Raw genomic sequence first — 21,862 nt, 5'->3', positions numbered from 1 at the left:
GTGTCCACTAGAGGGAAATATACCAGTCGCAGGATTGTTCCACACGACAGGAAAGCACACTGATGTAAATTTTATATATTATCAAATGCTGACGTCTCAACATTTAAAAAAATATTAAATGCATTTAACAAGTCGTTTTTGTGGGTGTCAATGATATAAAAATTAAAAAAAAAGCACAACATCAGCGATCCTTTTTCAAGGAAACACATTTATTCAATCAAGAGACAGGATCCATCAATAGGTCACTTAAATATTAACAAATTTACAGTCGTGAGGAATGTAATAAAAAAATACAAAAAAAACAAAGCTCTCCTGATAAAAAACCCCGCCCAGATAACACCACAGAGGGGAGCTAGAACAACTTCTCGTCTTCGTTATTGTTCCACACGCTCTTCAATTGGACATTTCACAGTTCGTCTTTTTCTGTGTTCGCCTATGAGAAGAGAGAAGACTCATGAAGCCACAAAAGTATAAAATTCAACATATTAATGAGTGTGCCAGAATAGGGTTCTCACCGTTTCATCCTCATCTTCATCAGCATCATCAACTTCATCTCCCTCAGCATCGTCATCTGCTGACTCTTCAGGTTCCTCCTCTGGTTCTTCTTCAACCTGCACAAAATACAGCCGCAAAATTAAACATACTGTCCCGATGCCTTTGCCCAGACAGCGTGCATATTACAACAAAAATTGTCACATCACTTGCCTCCTCATCCAGAGGGATGTTCATGCTGAGTCGCAGCATGCGTTCTATCCTGTCTCCATATGCTTTGGTGTCAGCTAGCTGGTAGCCCGAACGTAGGGTGGCCGTCTCAAAGAGGACAGTGGCCAGGTCAGTGGCCGTCTGGTCCTCAGGGTCATCCTTAAGACACCAAAAACAAAAAATAAAGTTGGAAATTCATATTTCAAGTGAAGGCATATTATGTCATTGAAGTCGCCTTTACATGTCTCTACAGCCTCTTTATAGGCACCAAACATGACAAATCCATCTCCCTCAGTCCACTATCAAGAAAAAAAAAAAAGGCACTCAAATGGTCACCATTCAAGTTTTGGCTTTTTACAAAAGGTCATGAAGGAAAAACCATCCTCAAATGATCTTAAATATGATCTGTACCAAGCCTGACGAACCCAGCAAATATATCCGCCCCTACTTCTAAAGACATCTTCACCACAGAGATAAATGCATACCATACAATTCCTAGAGAGTTTCATGCAAGAACAATATCATTCACCTCCACTTTAAGAGACGCTCAAAAGGGGTGTTTTATATTTGGGGTAGGCTTTGCTACACATTTTAAAACAAGTCTGGAACTCTGTCCTATACCGGCATGGGAGCTGTAGATCTTGTTTTTCCTTCAGCAAATGTGTTAACCTCACATGTTAAAATCAGTGTAATGTTAGCATTGTAGCTCACATAGCTAGTATCTTGAGCATTGGTGTATGTTTTTATAAAATAACATCAGGCTCCTTGGAGCCAGACACTGGCGTCAAGGGTGTGCAACACGTTTTTGGAGAACACTTTCAATACACCATTGTGGATAAGATTACTTGTTACTCACATTGATTCGTTTGAGCATCTGCTTGATGAGTGGGTGTTTGGGATTGATTTCTAACGTTTTCTTCTGGCTGGCGTAGTAGCTGAAAGAGGTGTGACATTGTTAGTTGCTGTCTGACCACTTTTTAGGGTCTAAAAAGATACCAAAAAAAACCTCACTTTGTGGAAATATCTTTTCCGGTCTGGTAAGCCTGTGCCTTCATGATCCGCTCCATGTTGCCTGACCAACCGTACTGACTGGCTACCAAGGCGCATGGAGAGTTTGTGAGCCTCTGGGAGAGCACGGCCTTTTCAACCTGCCCCAAAGAAAGGTGAAATCAACAATCAAAGCTCTCGTGCTGGATAATAAATTTATTTACCTTGTCCTTGAGCGCCTTGTCCTTGAGCCATGTGGTCAGAGGCTCGTATTCTTTCTCCTGAGCCTCACGCTTCTCTTTGGCTTTGTCACTCTCGTCAAATTTGACGCCCTCCTTGGCCACATTCTGGAAGCGCTTGCCATCGAACTCCGGTAGAGCCTGGATGCAGTACTCATCCACTGGCTCTGTCAGGTAGATCACTTCATAGCCTTTCTTCAGCAGCCTCTCAACAAAGGGAGATGCCTCAGCCTGCGTGAACAAATTCAGATGATCATTCCTTGGTTGTTTGTTGCCAAATTACTGTATTTTGTATAGGAGCATCCCCTCACCTCCTTCCTGTTGGTGCCGGCCATGAAGTAGATCTTGTCCTGCTTCTCCTTCATGCGCTCTACATACTGCTCCAGACTGGCCAGCACTGTGTCACTGTTGGAGGTCTGGAAACGGAGCAGCTTGGCCAGGCGTGTCCTGTTGGAGTGGTCCTCAATGACGCCGAGCTTGATGTTTGTGCCAAACTCCTTCCAGAATTTGTCATTGTACTGCTCCTCAGCGATCTTCTTGATCATGTCTAATGTCTTGCGCACCAGCTTCTTACGGATAACCTGATCAAAGACGAAGACTATTAGCTGCCTGTACCCTTATTACATGGCACAATATTCTGCACATTTTAGGAGTCACTGTCCACAGCTCATGTTTCATGTTCATATCCCCCCTAATTTAGTGAGATCTAAGGTTTAGAACAGGAATATATATAAAAAGGTATTATATATTATTTTAACAAAACAAGCCCCACAGTTTATTTACAAATTTTGTCATTTTAAATAATTGCTGTGATAGCCGGTTTCCAAAAGCTCACTTTTGTGGATGAAATGCCCCAAAATCCATATTTAATATGCTCAACGACTACGTTATCTGTTGTCACGATGGCCAATGATGAGAGACTATCCCCTACTGAAGTCCGTCTACCAACAGTTAATAAATTAGTACATATATGGCAACTTCACCTTCAGCAGTTTGTGCTGCTGTAGAGTCTCTCGGGACACATTTAGGGGAAGATCATCAGAATCAACCTGATAATTAAAAAGAGTCATTGGTGAAATGAAAAGGCCAACTCCACTCAGCAGCATTAAGCATTAATGATGACTCACCACCCCCTTGACAAAGTTGAGGTACTTGGGCATCATGTCGTTAAAGTCATCGGTGATGAAAACTCTCCTGACAAAGAGCTGGAACAAGAAGACATTTTAGATGCAGAACTAAATAATAATGTTCTAATTGTTTCAGGCGCTGACCTTGATGTAGTCGTTCTTCTTGGAGCCGTACTCGTCAAAGAGTCCGCGGGGAGCAGACGTGGGCACGAACAGAATGGACTTGAACGTGACCTCGCCCTCAGCAGTGAAGTGGATGTGTGCCAGAGGGTCGTCACTATCCTGTCAGAGCACATTTTTTTTTAAAACCACCGAGCCCACAACATTAGGAAAGCACTGAATATGTGTGTATTGGATCTCAGTAGATTGCTTAAGTCTTGTTAGGTGTCTCACCTTGGAAAAAGTCTTATAGAAAGCCTTGTACTCATCCTCCTCAACCTCCTTAGCTGGTCTCTGCCAGATGGGCTTGATATCGTTCATCAGCTCCCAGTCCCACACGGTCTTCTCAACCTTAGTATTACAAAAAACCCCACCAGATTACAGCCAATAGCGGCAAGTATTATAATTTCACAAAGTTGTGGATAATTACATGCATTATTTCCACACCTTTTTGGTCTTGGGCTTGTCTTTGTCCTCTTCTTCCTCCTCTTCTACCTCAGCCTCATCTTCTGCAGCCTCTTTCTCTGGTTCCTCTGTTGCCTCTGCATCCTCCTCAATGGGCTCCTCTACGGTCTCAGTCTGTCATGTATAAAATGGAACAGAATTTAATGTGCATACAAATACACTTACATGTAATATACCCACAGTGATTTAAAGATGTAATTTACACTGGGTCCAAGTTACTTATGATTTGTCAGAGCGGTTCAGACCCTTAAATCACTGAACGTGTTCTATTTATATGAATTTTGTTGAGCTCACTTTACAAGAACCAGCAACTACCGTAACTTCCTGAACACCACATTTAGAGAGTGCGAAGTCGCATTATTTGTTAATAAAAAGTTTGTCCAGTTATTTTATTTCCATTGTACTTAAAATTATAAAACTCTTGTCTTGTTCTCATGGACCCAATCTCATGTTTCGTCTCATGGCATTCCTGATTGTCACCTCATTAACGAGGCCAAGTCGCCGTGTGCTACAGCATATACATTGGAAAGCTAATTCATTACGATATTGATTTTTAGTTCCACTCCTAGTATGTATAGAGTAAGTCGGTCATTACCTTGCTGGCCCAAACATAGATAGGGAAGTTGATGAACTGTGAATACTTCTTGACCAGGTTCTTGATGGTCTCCAGCTCCAAGTAGTCTGAAGCCTCCTCTTTCATTACCAGTCTGCAAGATTAATAAAAAAAAGTTATCAAACAGCATTGGGTGAAGGGAAAGCAGTGTTACAACATACGTGATGGTGGTGCCCCTGCCCAGCGTATCCCCACGGGGGTCCTCGATGACTGAGAACTGGTTGGAGTCTGACTCCCAGATGTGCTGGGTACCGTTGTTGTGTTTAGATGTCACGATGACCTTGTCTGCCACCAAGAAAGCCGAGTAGAAGCCCACGCCAAACTGTCCGATCAGCTCCGAGGTGGACTGATCCTCCGACTGCATCTCAGTCATCTTGTTCAGGAACTCGCTGGTGCCTGACTTGGCGATGGTGCCCAAGTTCCTCACTAGCTCGTCTTTGGTCATGCCAATGCCTGTGTCCGTAATGTGGAGCATATTCTTCTCCTTGTCGGACTTGGGGAAAACAAAATGGGTTTAAAAATGAACACCAGTGGGAAGTCAGAACAAGTATCAACATTGTGCATACTTTGATTTTGATGGTCAGCTCTTCGTTGGAAGCCATTGCATCTTCATTGGTGAGTGACAACAGGCGGATCTTATCCAGGGCATCAGATGCGTTGGAAATCAGCTCCCTGAGGAAAATCTGAAGCGAAAAGTGAGCATTTAGTGAGTGACTAGCATTGACCCCCCCGCCATATAACAACCCCGCTTACCTCCTTATTCTTATACAGGGAGTTAATGATCAGCTTCATCATGCGGTTGACTTCAGCTTGAAATACATGCTTCTCTGACTTTTCCCTGAGTTCCTTAATCTGGGCTGCATTCAATCCATCCAGCTGGATAGCTTCCTCCTCTCTGAGGGTAATAAACAAATTATTCACAGGTGAGACAACACACACAACCAACCAATCATGTGAATGCAAATGAAGACGCTAAGATCCAGCTTGGTCAGCTGAACACAGTTTCATGAACATGACAGTCTCAGCACAAGCTTGGTCATCTTAACCTTGTTTATAAAAGGACCAAAGTGACACTAACCTTTGAACCACCTCATCATCTGTTTTTGAGCCATCCCTGCTTTTACCCAGGTCCTCGTCCACTGTGCCGTCCACGTCAAGCTCATCCTCAGCTTGCACTGCAGCTACAATTCATTAAAGTGTTTAATTGTACAAGTGAATACTTAGTTTTGTCAACTTTATGGCTATAGTTACACTGACAATGGCATGTATGTAACAAACCTGGACTTGACACTTAATTCAAATTCATGCCTTTAGGAGATTTCCAGATAGATAATGGGGTATATCACATCAGAAACTTCCAGAAAGCCAAATGGGTATAACATTTACATCGTAAACGCTCCACTCAGATTCATAATGGCGGAAAAGAGACAAGAAAATCTATCCTAATGTTAAATCAAGCAAGTTTTAAGTAAATTAGCAGACAAATGAGCAGACAACGACACATCAATGCAGTCAAATCTAGCTTAGCGGCTAACCACACCAAGTTCCTGTATGTGAATCCTACATTGACAAGGCAAAGCCACTCACCGAAGGTCAACAGTGCGACTAACAGACCGACAACCCACGCCCGCTTCATTTTGAGATTTTTTTAGCTGGATTGTGAGTGCGAAGCACCTCAGAGCCCAAAAACGTAAATCGGTGCACGTTTGCACTGTCTTTGGCGAAAGAGAGACTACAATGAACCGCCCTCAGCGAGGCAACCCCACTCTAATAAATCTGCATTCAGCGACCAATGGCGGCGCACCACGCACTAGCTTGGACCAATCAGACCAGATATTACGCTACACTGTTGACCAATCAGCGTCGTCTACATATGTCGATACCCTAAAATCGTGGCTTGCCACCATTGGTCAAGAAGGAATATTCAGCGCATCACTTCCCTAAAATTACACATCAATTTAAAACAGTAGAAAAAATGCTATCAAGTTGTAGGTTTGATTTTATGACGCAACAGGTGGTTCAAAGACATGTAATACACTTTATTACTAATACAATTGTTTTTTTCTCTGTAAATATATGTGAAATTATATAGAAAGCTCAACTAGCTATCTAAAATTCTCCAATATTCATTCACAAAATACAGTCTCGAGTTGAGCACATCTGCTCTGCATTACATGCATTTCACCACAAGATGTCACTATTGTCTCAAGAGGTGGTTATGTGCTGTATTCGTTACATATACCTATATATTATGTTATACACGTATACTTACACGTTATTTACAGAACTGTACTACTTTGTTATCAGGTGACAGGGAAGGGATGTTGCGATACTGTACTCCAGTGGCTGAATGAATTACAAAATGTTAATGTGAATATGATCACTATCAAGATTCTTAATAATACATGAAAAACACATACATTATTATTAAAGTTGTTTCCAAGTGCATAATGCAAACACACCTCCAAACAGTGAATACTGGGTTTTAAGTCCATAACTAATGCATAGACCATAGTGCCATAAAGGGAATGGTAATGGTTTAATTTTATTTGAACATGCATCAAAGGAATACATCACATAATTGAGTTCACAGTTCCACATGTAAGCTTTGCATGGACTACCCCCATCCATTTCACATATATTACAGTACATTTATTCACTTCCTCGATTCCGTCTGTGATTTTTAAATACATAAGGAAGTCATAAGATAGTGTTTTCAGAGGGCGTTGCAAAACTATTCCTTTGTGATGTCACAGAGGAACAGGCTTCCTTATGAGCGTGGCTATGAACGTTGCTGGCAATGGCTCGTAAAAAGTGTTTCTTTGGGTGTATGGGATAGCCACATTTGTTTACAATTCCTAAAGATGCCATCATCAGGCACAAGTGGTTGGAGTTCCTGATGCCCTACCAACAAAAGAAATGCATTTTAATATGTCGATGGCATTTCACACTGGACTGTTTCATGAATATGGGCCAGTATACGGCTGGACGAGGCGACACACTTGCTGAAGCCTGACGCCTTTACAACGTTACTTGGTCGTGTGGAAGAGTCAGAAGAGCAGACAGTAAGCAACAGTTTACCAGTGTCCTAACTGTGTTTATTTTGTGTATTTTGTGCTAATACTGTGCCTCTCGCCCAAAGTCATCTGGGATAGGCTCCAGCAAACCCCGCGACCCTTATGAGGATTAGTGGCATAGAATGGATGGATGGATGGAATATGCACCATCAGTGCACACACCCACATGCTCATTTGAAATTGCTAACATGGCAGGACATACCCGGATAATCCAAGCTGAAAATAAATAATAGTTTGTAAGGTCAGGTTTTGAGAAAATGCCTCATTAGCACTGATAACTAGATATGCACCCTTTATGCTGGCTTTATGCCGGGATTGGAACATACAATATAATGCACCCCTGTTGTTACCTTTTCAGGACAAAATGCAGACAACAACTGGTGAAGGTGTCTCTATATGGACATACATTTTTGAAAACTTGACTTGTGTGGATGTTGTTGGAGTCGGTGTAATTTTTTTGTGTGTGTCTGTTGTGTCTTGAAATTTCCGATAATCTGCCTGTCAAAAGCTTCACTATTTTACATCAACACAAAAACATCACAGTCTGTGAGATCTGTAACCTGGAAGAGTTTGCAGCTGGAATGGGCAGATTACACATTTTCCAACATACTTGGTGTAGTTAAAATGAAGATGTTTGACCATCTTATGCCTTCTTAATGTATTATTTTGTAAAGACATTTGTTCATATTTCTCCTCTCTTGCAGAAAAGTATTGTATTACATTTTGGAGTAATAGGTAATTGTTAGTTTCATGCATTATTTTAGCTGCTGTTATTTTAGCAGCTGTTTAGCTGTATAAAATTGCTTTTATACTGTAGTTATTACCCCATATTGCTACACAATAAATTATTGTAAAACCAGAGAACAATAAAGAGTGTGGAGTGATATATACAAGTGGTTATGTGTTCAGTGAGTAACATTGAATATATTATTCACTGCAGTGTTCTAATCTTGACATACTGTAAATGTCACGTTTAACACCTTCTCCATTTTCTCTCATTTAATGTGTAATATTCTTGTATTTTAGTATTCTATACTAAAATAATTATCTTTAAATAAAAACACACAAAATTATTATTTTTTGTAAATACTGCCGGTATGCTCGTAACCGGAAGCGAGTCGCTGATTGGCTGTGGGCTTCCCACACGGAAGTGACGTCAAAGCAACGTTGATGGTATTGACAGTGGGAGATTGTCATCTTCGTCTGTCAACGAGCTTGAGTTTCAGCAATCATGGCGGCCTTGTCAGCGCATTTGACGTGTCTCCTTACCCATAGGGCCTCTCTTCAGAAAACCACGCGGCTTTGTTGTCACGTCCTCAAAGCTTCCCACCACAGGGCTTGTGTATGGAAACGGAATTTTGGCGCGGTGTACGGTGGACTTGGTGAACTGTTATCACGACAAGCTAGCTCTCAGCTGAGGACCACCTACTCATCTTCGTCAACCAAGTCCAACAGCTCTTCAGAGAGCTTGTGGTCTCTTTATAATGAGACCAAAAAACACACTGAAGGTATGACGATTTGAAAGTTCTCTATTTGTGTTTGTGTCATTCATTATTTTTAAACTCTTGTTTCCAACTGCACTAAATCATATCGAGAGCTGTTGGTAATGTTTTGGTTACCTTATTTAGCTACACGGCAAAGGTAAACACACATGATAGGTAAAGCCTATAGTCACGGCTGCATTCTCATATGCTGTTTATGTATGTTATTAACTTATTTCTCTTTTCTCCTTTGTATTGTATTCATAACTCATTAACCATACAGTGTTGCAGCAGCAGTTGACAATTCATACAAATATTTTTATATACCATATTGACACAAACATTGTCCCCCCCACAAAAAATAGGCAGGTCAAGTTTGAGTGATTTTTTTTAACATCCCTCTATTCTGACTATTCTCTTTATCTATCCTCTATCCTACTGTCTACTACCATTAATCTGACCGGTTGAGGCAGAAGGCCGCCCCACAGACCTCGGTTTCTTTCCTTTTCTTTCCTCTTTGTGCTGGTTCATGTCAGGGTTCACTTGGTTTCCTGCAAAGTGCCCTGAGATAACTTGTATTGACTTGACTCAATTGCCTTGACAACCACAATATAAAAAATCCAAACATTATTGATATTTCTCTCCTCTCAGATGCCATCCCGTCCATCACAAGCACCTCTGTCGACCCCAACACCATTTTCGCCAACAATGAGATGAGCCTCAGGGACATTGAGATCTATGGCTTCGACTATGACTACACTTTGGCTTTCTACTCCAGTCACCTCCACACCCTCATCTTCAACATAGCACGGGACATCCTCATCACTAAGCACAGGGTGTGTGTGTCCTTTCTAAAACCATTGCTTCTTTGTTTTTAAATCATGCATTATTGATTTTCTGTATGGTTTTAATTATTTCACCTAACATCAGCATCTAACATTAACATTGCATCATGCAGTTTGACTACAGTTGGCTAAATTTGTAATTTCCGATTTATTTTCTTCAATCAAGTATCCAGAGGGCATAAAGAATTATGAGTATATCCCTGACTTTGCTGTGAGGGGACTTCACTATGATGTCCAGAAAGTAAGAACTCTTATTTTTTACACTTAATATTTAGCCAGAAAAGACTCATTGAGATGAATAACCTCAATCTTTTCCAACGGAGCACCATCCCTTTAGTGAACACTGACATTGTTGTGATAGGCACTGCTGATGAAGATTGATGCATTCCACTACATCCAGCTGGGAACCGTGTACAGGTATCAGCAATATGCACGCTCAGGTTAAGCTCGCTTCTGAAAAATTGTTAAAAGGCCCTAAATTTATTTACATTCCCAACTGACTCTTTCAATGATTATCACTGTTGGAAAGTTAAATGTCTCATATTTTAAGTCAAGGTTTTATGAAAAAGAAATGTATATAATAATTTAAATATTAATTAAATGGAAAAATTGCCCCGATTGGCTGGCGACCGGTCCAGGGTGTACCCCGCCTCTCGCCCCAAGACAGCTGGGATAGGCTCCAGCACCCCCGTGACCCTCGTGAGGAAAAAGCGGTAGAAAATGAATGAATGAATGGCTGGCGACCAGTCCAGGGTGTACTCCACCCCTTGCCAAAGTCAGCTGGGATAGGCTCCAGCATACCCTCACTACCATAATGAGGATAAGCAGCATAGAAAATGGATGAGATGGAGAAATTGGATGCAGTATAATACAAAATTGTTTTTTTTCCTTATCTATGTTATTATGAAACAGAATTTATTTTTTTTTATTAAAATGGGATCTGTTATGCTTTTCCCACTTTTCTGACCTATGAATGTAGTTAGAATGTTGAACAACAATGTTCTCATCTTCTCTGGAAAACAAACTCCAGGCTTGTACCAAATTCGAGTTTGTATTTTGTGCTTTTAATGTGACGTTGTTGGAAGCCACTTTTCTGAGACCTTTGTTTAGTGTAGTCAGAGTGTAACCTGCAGACCTTTTATTGTGAAGGCCAATGGTGTTATGAGTAGTTGTCATTTCTTCATGTTAGTATTTATAGTTTGGATTTTTTTTACTTACCCTGTAGGCCCAGTTCTGATTGGATTTTGGTGAAGAGGTTAGTTGCTGGGGCCACTTGAGTAAAGAGTTTGGCTCCTCAACACAATGCATTTTCAAAAGAGTAATACATTTGTATCACAAAAATGCCTCCTCAAAAATAATCAGACCTCACAAGTGGCTCGGCTACTTTCATTACTTTCTCTGCGTTTTTGCCTGACCTTTTGTGTGTGTCATAAAGAATGCTGCGCCACTCGTATCTTCAACCCGCTGGGGAACATGTACAGAAATAAGATCTTCATCACAGACGCAAAATGGACTGGCGAAAGTGCATTGATAGGAACAGAGAGAACGCTGAGGGATTTGTGAGGTTTGATTTTTTTGAGGAGGCATTTTTGTGCTGCAAATATATTGCTCTTTTGAATGTGTATTGTTTTGACAAGCCAAACTCTTTACTTAAAGTGGACCTATTATGCTCAGTTTCCGACCCTTTGAATTGAGTTGTGGACTGCTATAGAGCAGCTACACTCAATAAACTGCACAAAAAACTTTCTAGATCTTCCAGAATCTACACCTATTCCAGCCAAAACGGCTAATAATGATATATAATATATTTAATAATAATACTAATTTATTCCACACCCACTCAGTTGTGATTGGTCACACTACCAAACTACTACTGCAACTAATTTTTTTAATTGGAATTCGCAAGTGGATTACATTTCGCATTGTGTAATTAATACTCACGTTCTGCAAAATCCTAAGGGGTCTTCATGCAGTTCCCGACGAGGAAGTCATTGCCATGTATGAAGGCTGCCATGTCCCCCTTGAAATTATGAGTGACTTTTATGGCAAGGTGAGATCACTCCCACACCGATTGCATAGCTTGTGCAGACATAAAACGTTTGAATCAGCAGGTATTCTTTTCTCTACTGCAGAGTTCTCACGGCCACAGCATGAAACAGTTCATGGACATCTTCTCCATGCCTGAGATGACCCTCTTGTCATGCGTCAACGACTTCTTCATGAAGCACAACATCGACTATGAGCCGGTGCACCTCTACAAAGATGTGAAGGTGAACTATCTTCACTTTGGTCAAATGTGCTGATATGATTGAGCCAGCGTGTGTTGACGCATACCAAACAAACTCATTCACACAACACTTGTTCCAGCTGTCTCCCTAATTTTAGCTGTTTGAGACCAATGTCTAATTATAACTCGGCATGCATTCCTTTGGACATCTGTGACTGTGCCCTCATGGCTGTCAGAAACCAACACTGTGTTCATCCATCGAGGAGGGCTGCTCTTTTTTCTGTGTGACACTAAATCATCTTTGATGGATTGCTGTCATTAAAAGCTCTCACACATACGCATACACACAAAACTAAAAAAACAGACAGTGCTTCAATAGCACCGCTCATGACTTTTCAAGGACACATTTTTGATAGTTTCTTTATCCTAACTTATCCCTAACCAAATTGTTTTTAAGTACGTACCATGCTAAGTATTGGGACGCGCTTCATCAATCAAGTCGTGTCGTTCTTAATTATTCATTAGTTGTATGCTTCCATCTTTGCTTGGATTAGTTTGGTGTGGACTGACTTGAGAGCCCTGGTCTCTGGCCCTTTCTCAGTGACCTCTGACCCAGTAGAGTAGCCACACCATATTTTCACTGTTGGTGTGAATTTCAACTGTCTAATACTTTTGTCGGGCGGCACGGCGGTCGAGTGGTTAGCGCGGAGACCTCACAGCTAGGAGACCAGGGTTCAATTCCACCCTTGGCCATCTCTGTGTGGAGTTTGCATGTTTTCCCCGTGCATGTGTGGGTTTTCTCCGGGTACTCCGGTGTCCTCCCACATTCCAAATTGTAGGCTCCAGCACCCTCGTGAGGAAAAGCGGTAGAAAATGAATGAATGAATGAATGAATAATACTTTTGTCTGTATAGTTTATCCCCACATATGTGTTATTCAGCTTTTGCAACCCTGCAACCTTTTAAATTTCATTTAAAAAGATAATATTTATATTAGTATTAAATTTTTTTACCAGATTAATCAGAAATTAACTCATTAAATTTCAGCCATTTTTCAAACAAACATCCCGTTACCGTCCATTTTTATGATCAATAGAATATTGTGTTCTTGGGCCATATCGACATGATATTCACCAAAACAAAGATTAGACTCTCATCTTCAGAAAAAGTTTGTTTCCACCCTTTTCCGTTCTTATGTACTCAGCAGTAGAACATAGGTAAGCTTCAGCAAAAAAAAGGGATTTTTTTTGTGAAAAGATACATTTCAAGCATAACTTTAACTTGGACACATATTGAGCCAAAATGTCTGAACAACTCTGCCACAACATAAACACCAAAAAATTGTAGTTTTACATGAAAATATATATTTTTGCAAATATAACACCATGAACATGACAATTTTTACATTTGCAACTGAAATGTGAAAATTATGGGTGTGCGCACTAGGGGTGCTCCGATCGATCGGCCACAGATCGGTATCGGCTGATATGAGTGGAAAAAGGACGGTATTGATATAAGCCAATACTTGCTTTAAAACGCCGATCCCCTCATATACATGTGTTCAAATTTCCCTTCAATGTGGAACCTCCTTCATGCAACAGGGGTCCAAGTCTTTTCACTTCACGGTTGCTGCATAGCACTCTTTAACAAGGCAAAGATGCAGGCAAGACAGGATGGGATTATGTAGGTCAGTAATAATTTATAAATATGTGATAATAAAGTAATAACTACAATAATGAAAAAATAACTTGCAGCTAGGTGAACACAAACTAAGATATGATCATAAATTGTTACTGCACTTACAGAGCAGGCAAGCAGTGTGGATTATGTAGACGTGGCTTAGCGTACCACCTTTTCCAACAGCTAACTGCCACGATCCAGCGGACTGCAGAGCAGCGGAGCCATGTACCACCGCTAACCACTTTAGAAGGAGATGGGGCGGCCCCACAACAGACATAAGCGCGTTTGTAGCGCTAGCATGATGACCAGGCTAAAGGCTAGGCCGTGAATCCGATTCCACCCATGACATTATCATTCATTAGTGGTGAGTACCTATACATTTTATCATTTAAAATGCGTTTAGTAAATGTGTGAGGCATATTGTGCTTTTATGCATCTAGCTTATTAAAACTTCCTCTAAAACGAGGTTCTAGAGCTGAATCGAATCTAATAATAAAGTCACTTTCCTTGCAAATGTTGATAAGAAATTGGACGAGAACATCAGTGTCAAGCAAGTGGATCTTATAGGGGCGAGTGAGCCTGCGTAGCATACCGTGGTGCAATCCAGGCTTCATTAGTCTCAAAAATAAATATTTTAATTGCCATCTCTATTACTCATTGCATTTATTTGCCTAGCGGGGCTCTACTGTCTACAGTATCTCCCATAACTTAGTAAACCCCTCACGTTTCATTGACCGCTTTATTATTATCTTGTCAATACTACAATACCATAGAAATAAAACTTGGATATACTTTAGAGTAGTTGGTAGTCGCTTTAATATCTACTGAGCATGTTTTTATTTTCTAAATATCCTCATTTACTGCAATTAAAATGCTTTAAAGTAAAGGGTGTAATGCTTTTGCAAGATACTGTGTCTGTTATGGTTGCTCCTAAATGAGCAATGCTGGTGAAGAAAATCTCTTCATACCTTTTGGGACTATATATTATAATAACTTTCAAGGAGCTGTCTTTCATAGTCAGCTTTTTTCCATTTGTAATTTGTATTCACACATGTACTTTCGAGTGTCGCTTATGCAGCTGAATGCTAAACACAACACCACCTTTGTTATGATGTCTCTGTAATTTTTCCTCACAGGAAGCCATCAGAGATGTTCACGTCAAGGGTATCATGTACCGAGCGGTGGAGGCCGATATTGGTAATTTTCCTCTTATTTTCTTTTTTAAACAAAACATTGCATACTAAAGAGATTCAGGCACATCTGAGCCCAGACATTGGTATAAAAAACATACCTTGTTGTTATTATTAGTTGAGTTAATAATCTGTTTATTGTGTTCCAGGCAAATACATTTGCTACGGTGAGCAGAGCCAAGCTGTTCTGAAGAAGTTGTCAGAGCACGGGAAGAAGATGTTCCTCATCACAAACAGCCCCTTTGACTTTGTGTAAGTCAACAAAGTAACATACTTAAGGCTGTAATTAACACAATTAACCTAATCAGGATAGCTTGTTTTCATGACAGTGTAAACCAGTGTTGAACACAACACAGAGCAGGACTGTAGCTTGAAACTTGCATGTCAAAGGATGGTGCCAATAAAGGTGTCTCCACAGTCTACAGTAACCTGAATGAGATGAGAATACGCCAGACTAGACTTGAACAGCTTTAATATCAGCAGGTAGGGCTGAACCCGAATACAAAAGGCTCAAGAGCCTGCATACTTCTTTCTGGCTCCCTCATACTTATCTGTCTTATTGACTGTTTATGTTCCTACCAGCTCACAGCTCCTTTTAACTACGCCCCGGTCTACATTTTAATGTCAGGGTGATAGGGCCTTCGCTATTTGTTTGTTATTTTGTTGTATTGTTTTTATTGTTTATTATTAGTGTCATTACTCTACTACTCCGTTTTTACTTTTAGCTGTACAACATTATTATGCATGTGTGCTTTTGTGTTTTATTGGCTGCTGTACAGCACTTACAGCACTGTACAGTTAACTGTTGGAAATGTGCTATGTAAATAAATTTGACCTTGACCTTGGCTCTCAGGATTGTCGAAAGACCGCTGTGTTTGGAGTGTAGGTTTCTAGACGGCGCATAGGGTACAACTAGGTCAACCAAATAGGAAGATGCCAATCCATGTAATGTTTTGTAGGCAAGTAACAGAACCTTAAAGTTGGATCTTAAATGAACTGGAAGCCAGTGTAAGTTGGCTAGTACTGGAGAAATATGGTCAAATTTACGCGTCCTGGTGAGTCGGGTGGAATAAGTCGTGCTGTGGCATTTTGTACTGACTGTGGGCTTTTCAAACTTTGGAAGACCAGAAAGCAGCACATCACAGTAATCAATGCGTGGCGTGACAAATGCAAGTGGATAGAATAGGCCATATTTCAGCGATGTTGAGAATATGAAAACATACTGTTTTGGTAACATTCTTAATGTGCTTATGAATGGATAGAGTCAAATCAAATATCACACCAAGACTCACTGGGGTCCTTAAACAGGCAACTCTGTTTAGCTGGGCCAATCAGCATCTCAGTTTCGTCAGGGTTTAAGAGTAAAAAGTGACAAGACATCCATTGTCTGATATCAATGAGACACGCCTCAAGATCTACTTCCCGAATTCGCCACTGACCCAGGCCTGTTGAACTTTTCGTCAGTTTGCATGTCCCATTGGGATTAAGTATAAAGGGCATTATGCAGCCATAACAAGTAACAAACTTATTATTTCCCCCCCTCAGGGATCGAGGAATGAACTACATTGTAGGGAGGGACTGGAGGGACCTGTTTGATGTTGTGATAGTTCAGGCTGACAAGCCCAGTTTCTTCAATGACAGGAGAAAGTAAGTCTCTCTCTGTTTGTACAAGCCGTGGCCTAAATATGGAGTGCTTCATTCCTAAAAATGAATAACGGTTCTTTCTATGTGTCGCAGGCCTTTCAGGCGTGTGACTGACAAGGATGCGTTGCTGTGGGATCGAATACACAGGTTGGAAAAAGGACAGATCTACAAACAGGTGCTACTAACACATATCAATGACACCTGGATGTGTGATTTAAAGAAGTGTATTTTAATCATCACAGGGAAACCTTTATGAGTTCCTAAGACTGACTGGATGGAGTGGCTCCAAAGTACTGTACTTTGGTGATCATATCTACAGCGACTTAGCAGTAAGCAGCACTCCAACACACAACCCAACACATTTTAGAACCGTGCATCATTGGATTAGAATAATGTAGCATTTCACAATCTATGACACATCTGGCTGAATTTAGTTATCTTAAATAGGTATTTTCCAACTGTGAATGACATGAAATGGGTAGAAGTTGTACTGTAGATATTAATTAAACAAAAATTGACTTTTTCTGCCATTATCAAGTATCCTGAGAATATACCTTACACTTAGGGTGTCACAAGATCTATCGCAATTAAAACCTGACAAGATTTCTCATTAAGAAAAAAAATCTTCTCGTGGGCATTAGGCCTGGGACGATAATGAATTAATCACACAATAAATGAAAATGAACTTGATCATTTTAAGCATTTTAAACCAAAAATGAAAAAAATGTTTTTGTGCTGGCATGACTTTGTGACAGCTGCTTCCAATTCAATGAAATATGATCAATAGAGGCTGTACGGTGGATGTGTGGTTAGAATGTCGGTCACACAGTCAGGAGTTTGGGAACGACTGGATTCAAATGACTGGCATCTCTGTGTGGAGTTTACATGTTTTTACCATGTGTGTGTGGGTTTTCCTCCCACAATCCAAGAACATGCATGTAAGGTTAGTTAGCGACTCCAAACAAATTGTCCATAGGAATGATTGAATGATTGTCTGAAATGATTGTTTGCTGGCGACTAGTCCAGGGTGTAACCCCTCTTTCACCCAAAGTCAGCTCTAGCATACATACGCATGACCCTGGTGAGGATAAGTGGCATAGAAAGTGGATGGATGACAAATATATTAACTACATAATCAATGACAGTCCCGTCAGTGTGACTTAAAAAATGAGCTTTCTGCTTCAGTGGAGCTTAGAGCCACTAGGGGGTGTACTATATCTGTGGATTGTTATAATATACTATAGTCTTAACATCATATTTTATGTTTGGCAACTGCGGTTTTTCATATTCAAAGACATACTGTAGAGTAGTGGAGTGTTATGAGAGAGAATAGGAAGACCTGTGAAGTAGTGCTGCATTGGTTTGTTTGATGCCAGGCGCTTTAATGGGGGTCCCCTGGCATATATACAGTATGTACATGTAATTTACAGCCACTTTAATGAGAATCCCCAGGCATATAAGAAGCATACACAGCAAACACGTTCAAATTTACAGCCATTATTGTCATTCCGGCTTATCTAAACCTGCAGCCTGGCAAGAGGCCATCAGTTGTCTTTGAGCCTAAAGTGGCCATCATTAGTTTTGCAGCAACAACAGCATCATTAATATGCGAATGAGCGTCTGATCAGCTGTAAGTGATGTTAATGAAAGGCAGAGTTAACATCTCTGGCACAATGCCTCGCCTGGTGGCTGGTGGCCAGCTGTCAAACATGTCGCCTGGCTTATTTAGGAAGATGGAGCATCGTGTGTGTCTGCTTTTTTCCCTGTGTGTAGTGTACACTGACGACAGGTCTCTGTTCTGAATGTATAGAGTGTTTTTGTGCTGAGGTCATTACTGCAAGTTTCTTCACATCACAAACTTCCTGGAGACAGATGCAAAAATGTTCCATTCCACCTTTTTTTGCAGGTTTATCAGTTTATGTGATCCTTTTTTTCCCCTCGTACTTTTCCCTTTTGCACGGTGCTGTAGCTTTACTGCAGTTTGTATTGTTCTTATATTATTAAAACCTGGACATTCCATTATTAATTTAGACAAACTCTTTTGTCTTGTAATTTGTGAACAGTGCCATAAGAAGTCATGTTAGCATGCCACTGCATCGCCAAAATGCCAAATAAAAACATCACAATATATCATAGCAATGCAGATAAACCCACTAAACCCACTTTTGGTTCTGAATCACCCTCTTATTGGTCAGTGGTGGGAGCAAGAATGCAGGAAGAAGGTGTGCTCTTGGAGTTTTGAGTGAAACTATGTTAATAAACATGCAGCAAAGTGTTCTGTAGTTGTGAATAATAACAAGGGCAATATAGAAGGGTACATTACACTGTGCATACGCTTATTAATATTTTTCACCACACACAGATATTGCTACACTATTATAGATAATCCCTCATGCATTCTTTAAGGCTTGTCTCGTCCTCATCAGGATCTAACCCTGAAGCATGGCTGGAGGACAGGAGCCATCATCCCCGAGCTGAGGAAGGAAATCAAGATCATGAACACAGAGCAGTATGCGCACATGATGAGCTGGATGCAGGCGTTGACCGGCCTCATTGAAGAGATGCAGGTCAGCAGATGTCACTTTCAGTCTGTTTGCCATATTTATATGTGCCATTTACATACAGTACATTTTCTGCACTCTGCTGACACACAGGTATACAGAGATGCTGCCTCTCAGTCTGTGGTGGAGGAGTGGATACGAGAGCGAGAAGCCATGAGGTATATATTATTGCCTACATGCACTTAGGTTTGTTTGTGTGTACAGGTGAATTTTAATAAATTTGAAAAAAGAAGTTAATTTGTTCAGACTAAGAGACCAGTAAAAGGTCCAGGAAGCCTTTGCAGTTTACATAGAACATTGAAAACCTGTTTGGCATTCTAATAACAGTTTTTAATGTCCTGTAGACATTACAAAACACCTGTGTAGTCACCTGTATACTAGTATTACCTAAAAAAAAATACCTACCATACATAGACATACACTTCAATGATACTGCTAGCTTTTTTTACTCCACAGTGCACACTGCACAGCCTGCGGAATCTCTGAAGTGACACAAGAGACAGCCGCCGCTTCAACTCTTAACTATCTACCAAGCTAACTACTTCACCTCCACTTTATTTTTTTCTAAACTTAAGAATAAGTTTGAAACTAAGTGGGGAAGAAGGAAAAAGTAGGAAGCTAAAAATGTACCACTTCCACACGGAATGGGAGGATGACTTTTTTCACTATGTCAGGCCAGACTCATCCAAAGCTGACTTTATGGCTAGTAGTGGCCAGAACACTACATATGACTTGTCTTTCAATATTTTTTGACAAATAAAATGTTAATCACGATGTAGCGATGGCCGACAGTACAGACTTAAATTAAATAAATTAATACATTACCGCTGTTTTGTGGGTGACTACGCCCAATTATTGGCCTTAACTAGGACTGTGCCTGTGGTTTTCCATATCCTCAGTATACTCCTCCGAGTGAAATCTCTGACCTAGCTTTTGTACTCAGCCTCTAAACCAGGGGTCGGGAACCTTTTTGGCGAAGAGAGCCATGAAGGCCAGATATTTTAAAATGTGTATCTGTGAGAGCCATATACATTTTTTTAAACATTGAATGCAATAAAATGTGTGCATTTTTATGTAAGACCAACAGTTTTAGATAATGGGCTCTAATTGCGTAGACCAGGCACACTACCCCACGCCAATGGGGTGTGGCCAGCACACTTTCGTGAGCAGCGGTGTCTAATAATAAATCAAATACTTGTTGCCATTAATACAACTTCTGCTGCTGCATAGTTTTGCACCGTACTACGTAGACATATTTCATTCTTTTGGCCATCTTCGTCAGAAGGCTTGGTTCTGCAGCTTTAGCTATTTGACTAAAGGAGAAAAGTTTACATTGACATGTTTTTTGACATCTCAATGACTGAGGTAGACTACAGCATTACCCAGTAATAATCAAGTTTGGTGTTTGACCTGGAAAATATCATCAGGAAAGATAGATATGGTTGGCCGTATTGCAGCAGAATATAGATGGACAAATTAAAATGCATAAGAAAGTTGTTGATTTTGAATATTATTTTTAACAGTCATTTCTGTGATGGTTTACTTTAAAATGTTAGCAAAAATAAATTTTTATTGTGGTAAGAAATGCTTGAGAGCCAGATACAGTCATCAAAAGAGCCCTACCTGGCTCCCGAGCCATAGGTTCCCTACCTCTGCTCTAAACCATGATGTTGAACAAGGGTCTTAACCACAATAAATGAGGGACTGCTGTACTGCACAATAATACATGTTTGTAGTGGTGATATTTATAGACCTGGAAGCAAGAGCACCTATTACAGGAAGAGAGTATTAATCCATGTTAAACGGTTTCACCGTGCCTCAAATGGCAAGTGTCTTCACATGCATCATTGATTTGTGTAATTTTTGGGTACTAAGAACCCAACCAAAAGATGTTGTTCATTGTTGAATTTTTTGTACCCGAGCCAATCCCCTTCCCTTGACCAGATGTGTTCGTCCTCTGCCAGGCCACACACCAAAGACATGTTCAACCCTCAGTTTGGGAGTCTCTTCCGCACCTACCATAACCCCACGTACTTCTCACGCCGCCTGTCACGCTTTGCCGACATCTATATGGCATCCATCAGCTGCCTGCTCAACTACGACTTCCAGCACACTTTTTTCCCCAGACGCACTCCCCTGCAGCACGAGTCTTCCATCTGTCCCGGACGAGCTCCATCTGGGCCGGACCGCTCCTCTAGCAGCTAAGAAGTTTCAAGTAAGAAACTTTATCCTATAAGTACAGGCACAGGTTCCATGATGTCCATGCAAATGTAGTGCATGATCTTGTAGTTACTTTGCAACCATGTCATGACATTGAATTTATTGCAGTTATTGCTTTTAGTTGCAAGACAATCAATGAGTGCATTGTAAATTGACAGAATGTAAGAACTGCACTGATTGTTGTTACTGGCCAAAGTTTCAGATAATGAAGACGATAGGGATGGCTGTGAATACTTGGTTTCAGATAGTTTCTTCTAAAACTGGCTCGCTGTGACGTCACAAGGAACCATGCTTCCTTATATGGACATGTGCTCTCGGGCAGATACGCTCTTCGGCTGCCCTCCCCACAGCTCAGCGTTGTTTATGGTTGTTGGCCAGGTAATCTTTCTACAAGGCAAGTTCAGGCAGAATCACACAGGACTGTTTTTGTGAACATGAACATGAAATATCCTCCAAACTGTTACTGAAGCCAGAAGCAGCACCGGGAAATGCGGTGAGTAAATGCGGACCTACAGTGCATCCGGAAAGTATTCACAGCGCTTCACTTTTTCTACATTTTGTCATGTTACAGCCTCATTCCAAACTGAATTAAATTAATCCCTTACCTCAAAATTCTACACAAAATACTCCATTATGACAATGTGAA

The 21,862-nt window shown here is 40.7% G+C and overlaps 2 protein-coding genes across 2 annotated transcripts; one reads left to right on the top strand and one right to left on the bottom strand.

Moving 5' to 3' along the window:
* Window positions 1-188: 188 nt before the first annotated feature.
* hsp90b1 (heat shock protein 90, beta (grp94), member 1) lies at window positions 189-6,046 on the bottom strand. The gene is made up of 18 exons (XM_058075595.2): window positions 5,880-6,046; window positions 5,371-5,473; window positions 5,046-5,187; window positions 4,859-4,975; window positions 4,454-4,785; window positions 4,275-4,386; window positions 3,662-3,793; window positions 3,449-3,565; window positions 3,200-3,337; window positions 3,056-3,133; window positions 2,912-2,977; window positions 2,240-2,509; window positions 1,914-2,159; window positions 1,714-1,850; window positions 1,559-1,637; window positions 706-861; window positions 516-611; window positions 189-433 (listed from the first exon to the last, which is right to left on the bottom strand). Exons 1-18 carry the CDS (start codon window positions 5,926-5,928, stop codon window positions 407-409), a joined length of 2,397 nt encoding a protein of 798 aa, XP_057931578.2. The 5' UTR covers window positions 5,929-6,046; the 3' UTR covers window positions 189-406.
* A 2,335-nt stretch (window positions 6,047-8,381) lies between these two features.
* Window positions 8,382-21,723, top strand: nt5dc3 (5'-nucleotidase domain containing 3). Its single transcript, XM_058076095.2, has 14 exons — window positions 8,382-8,877; window positions 9,502-9,686; window positions 9,862-9,936; window positions 10,057-10,112; window positions 11,655-11,745; window positions 11,828-11,965; window positions 14,738-14,798; window positions 14,941-15,043; window positions 16,337-16,438; window positions 16,529-16,610; window positions 16,678-16,764; window positions 18,862-19,002; window positions 19,090-19,154; window positions 20,961-21,723. Exons 1-14 carry the CDS (start codon window positions 8,601-8,603, stop codon window positions 21,199-21,201), a joined length of 1,704 nt encoding a protein of 567 aa, XP_057932078.2. The 5' UTR covers window positions 8,382-8,600; the 3' UTR covers window positions 21,202-21,723.
* The last annotated feature ends 139 nt before the right edge of the window (window positions 21,724-21,862 follow it).

Source organism: Doryrhamphus excisus, linkage group LG1 (assembly GCF_037039965.1).
Source record: "Doryrhamphus excisus strain RoL-2023G ecotype Guam linkage group LG1, RoL_Dexc_Guam_v1.1, whole genome shotgun sequence".
Lineage (NCBI taxonomy): Eukaryota > Metazoa > Chordata > Actinopteri > Syngnathiformes > Syngnathidae > Doryrhamphus > Doryrhamphus excisus.
The sequence above is the reverse complement of the archived record's forward strand: the minus strand, read 5'-3'. Positions and strand labels throughout refer to the sequence as shown.

Coding starts and splice junctions, on each gene's coding strand:
- hsp90b1 (XM_058075595.2), bottom strand. CDS start 5,928: ATGAAGCGGGCGTGGGTTGTCGGTCTGTTAGTCGCACTGTTGACCTTC. Junction 3,794..4,274: donor TCTATGTTTGGGCCAGCAAG/GTAATGACCGAC, acceptor TATACATGACAG/ACTGAGACCGTAGAGGAGCC. Junction 1,851..1,913: donor ACAAGGCGCTCAAGGACAAG/GTAAATAAATTT, acceptor TCTTTGGGGCAG/GTTGAAAAGGCCGTGCTCTC.
- nt5dc3 (XM_058076095.2), top strand. CDS start 8,601: ATGGCGGCCTTGTCAGCGCATTTGACGTGTCTCCTTACCCATAGGGCC. Junction 15,044..16,336: donor AACAGCCCCTTTGACTTTGT/GTAAGTCAACAA, acceptor TCCCCCCCTCAG/GGATCGAGGAATGAACTACA. Junction 16,611..16,677: donor AAGGACAGATCTACAAACAG/GTGCTACTAACA, acceptor TAATCATCACAG/GGAAACCTTTATGAGTTCCT.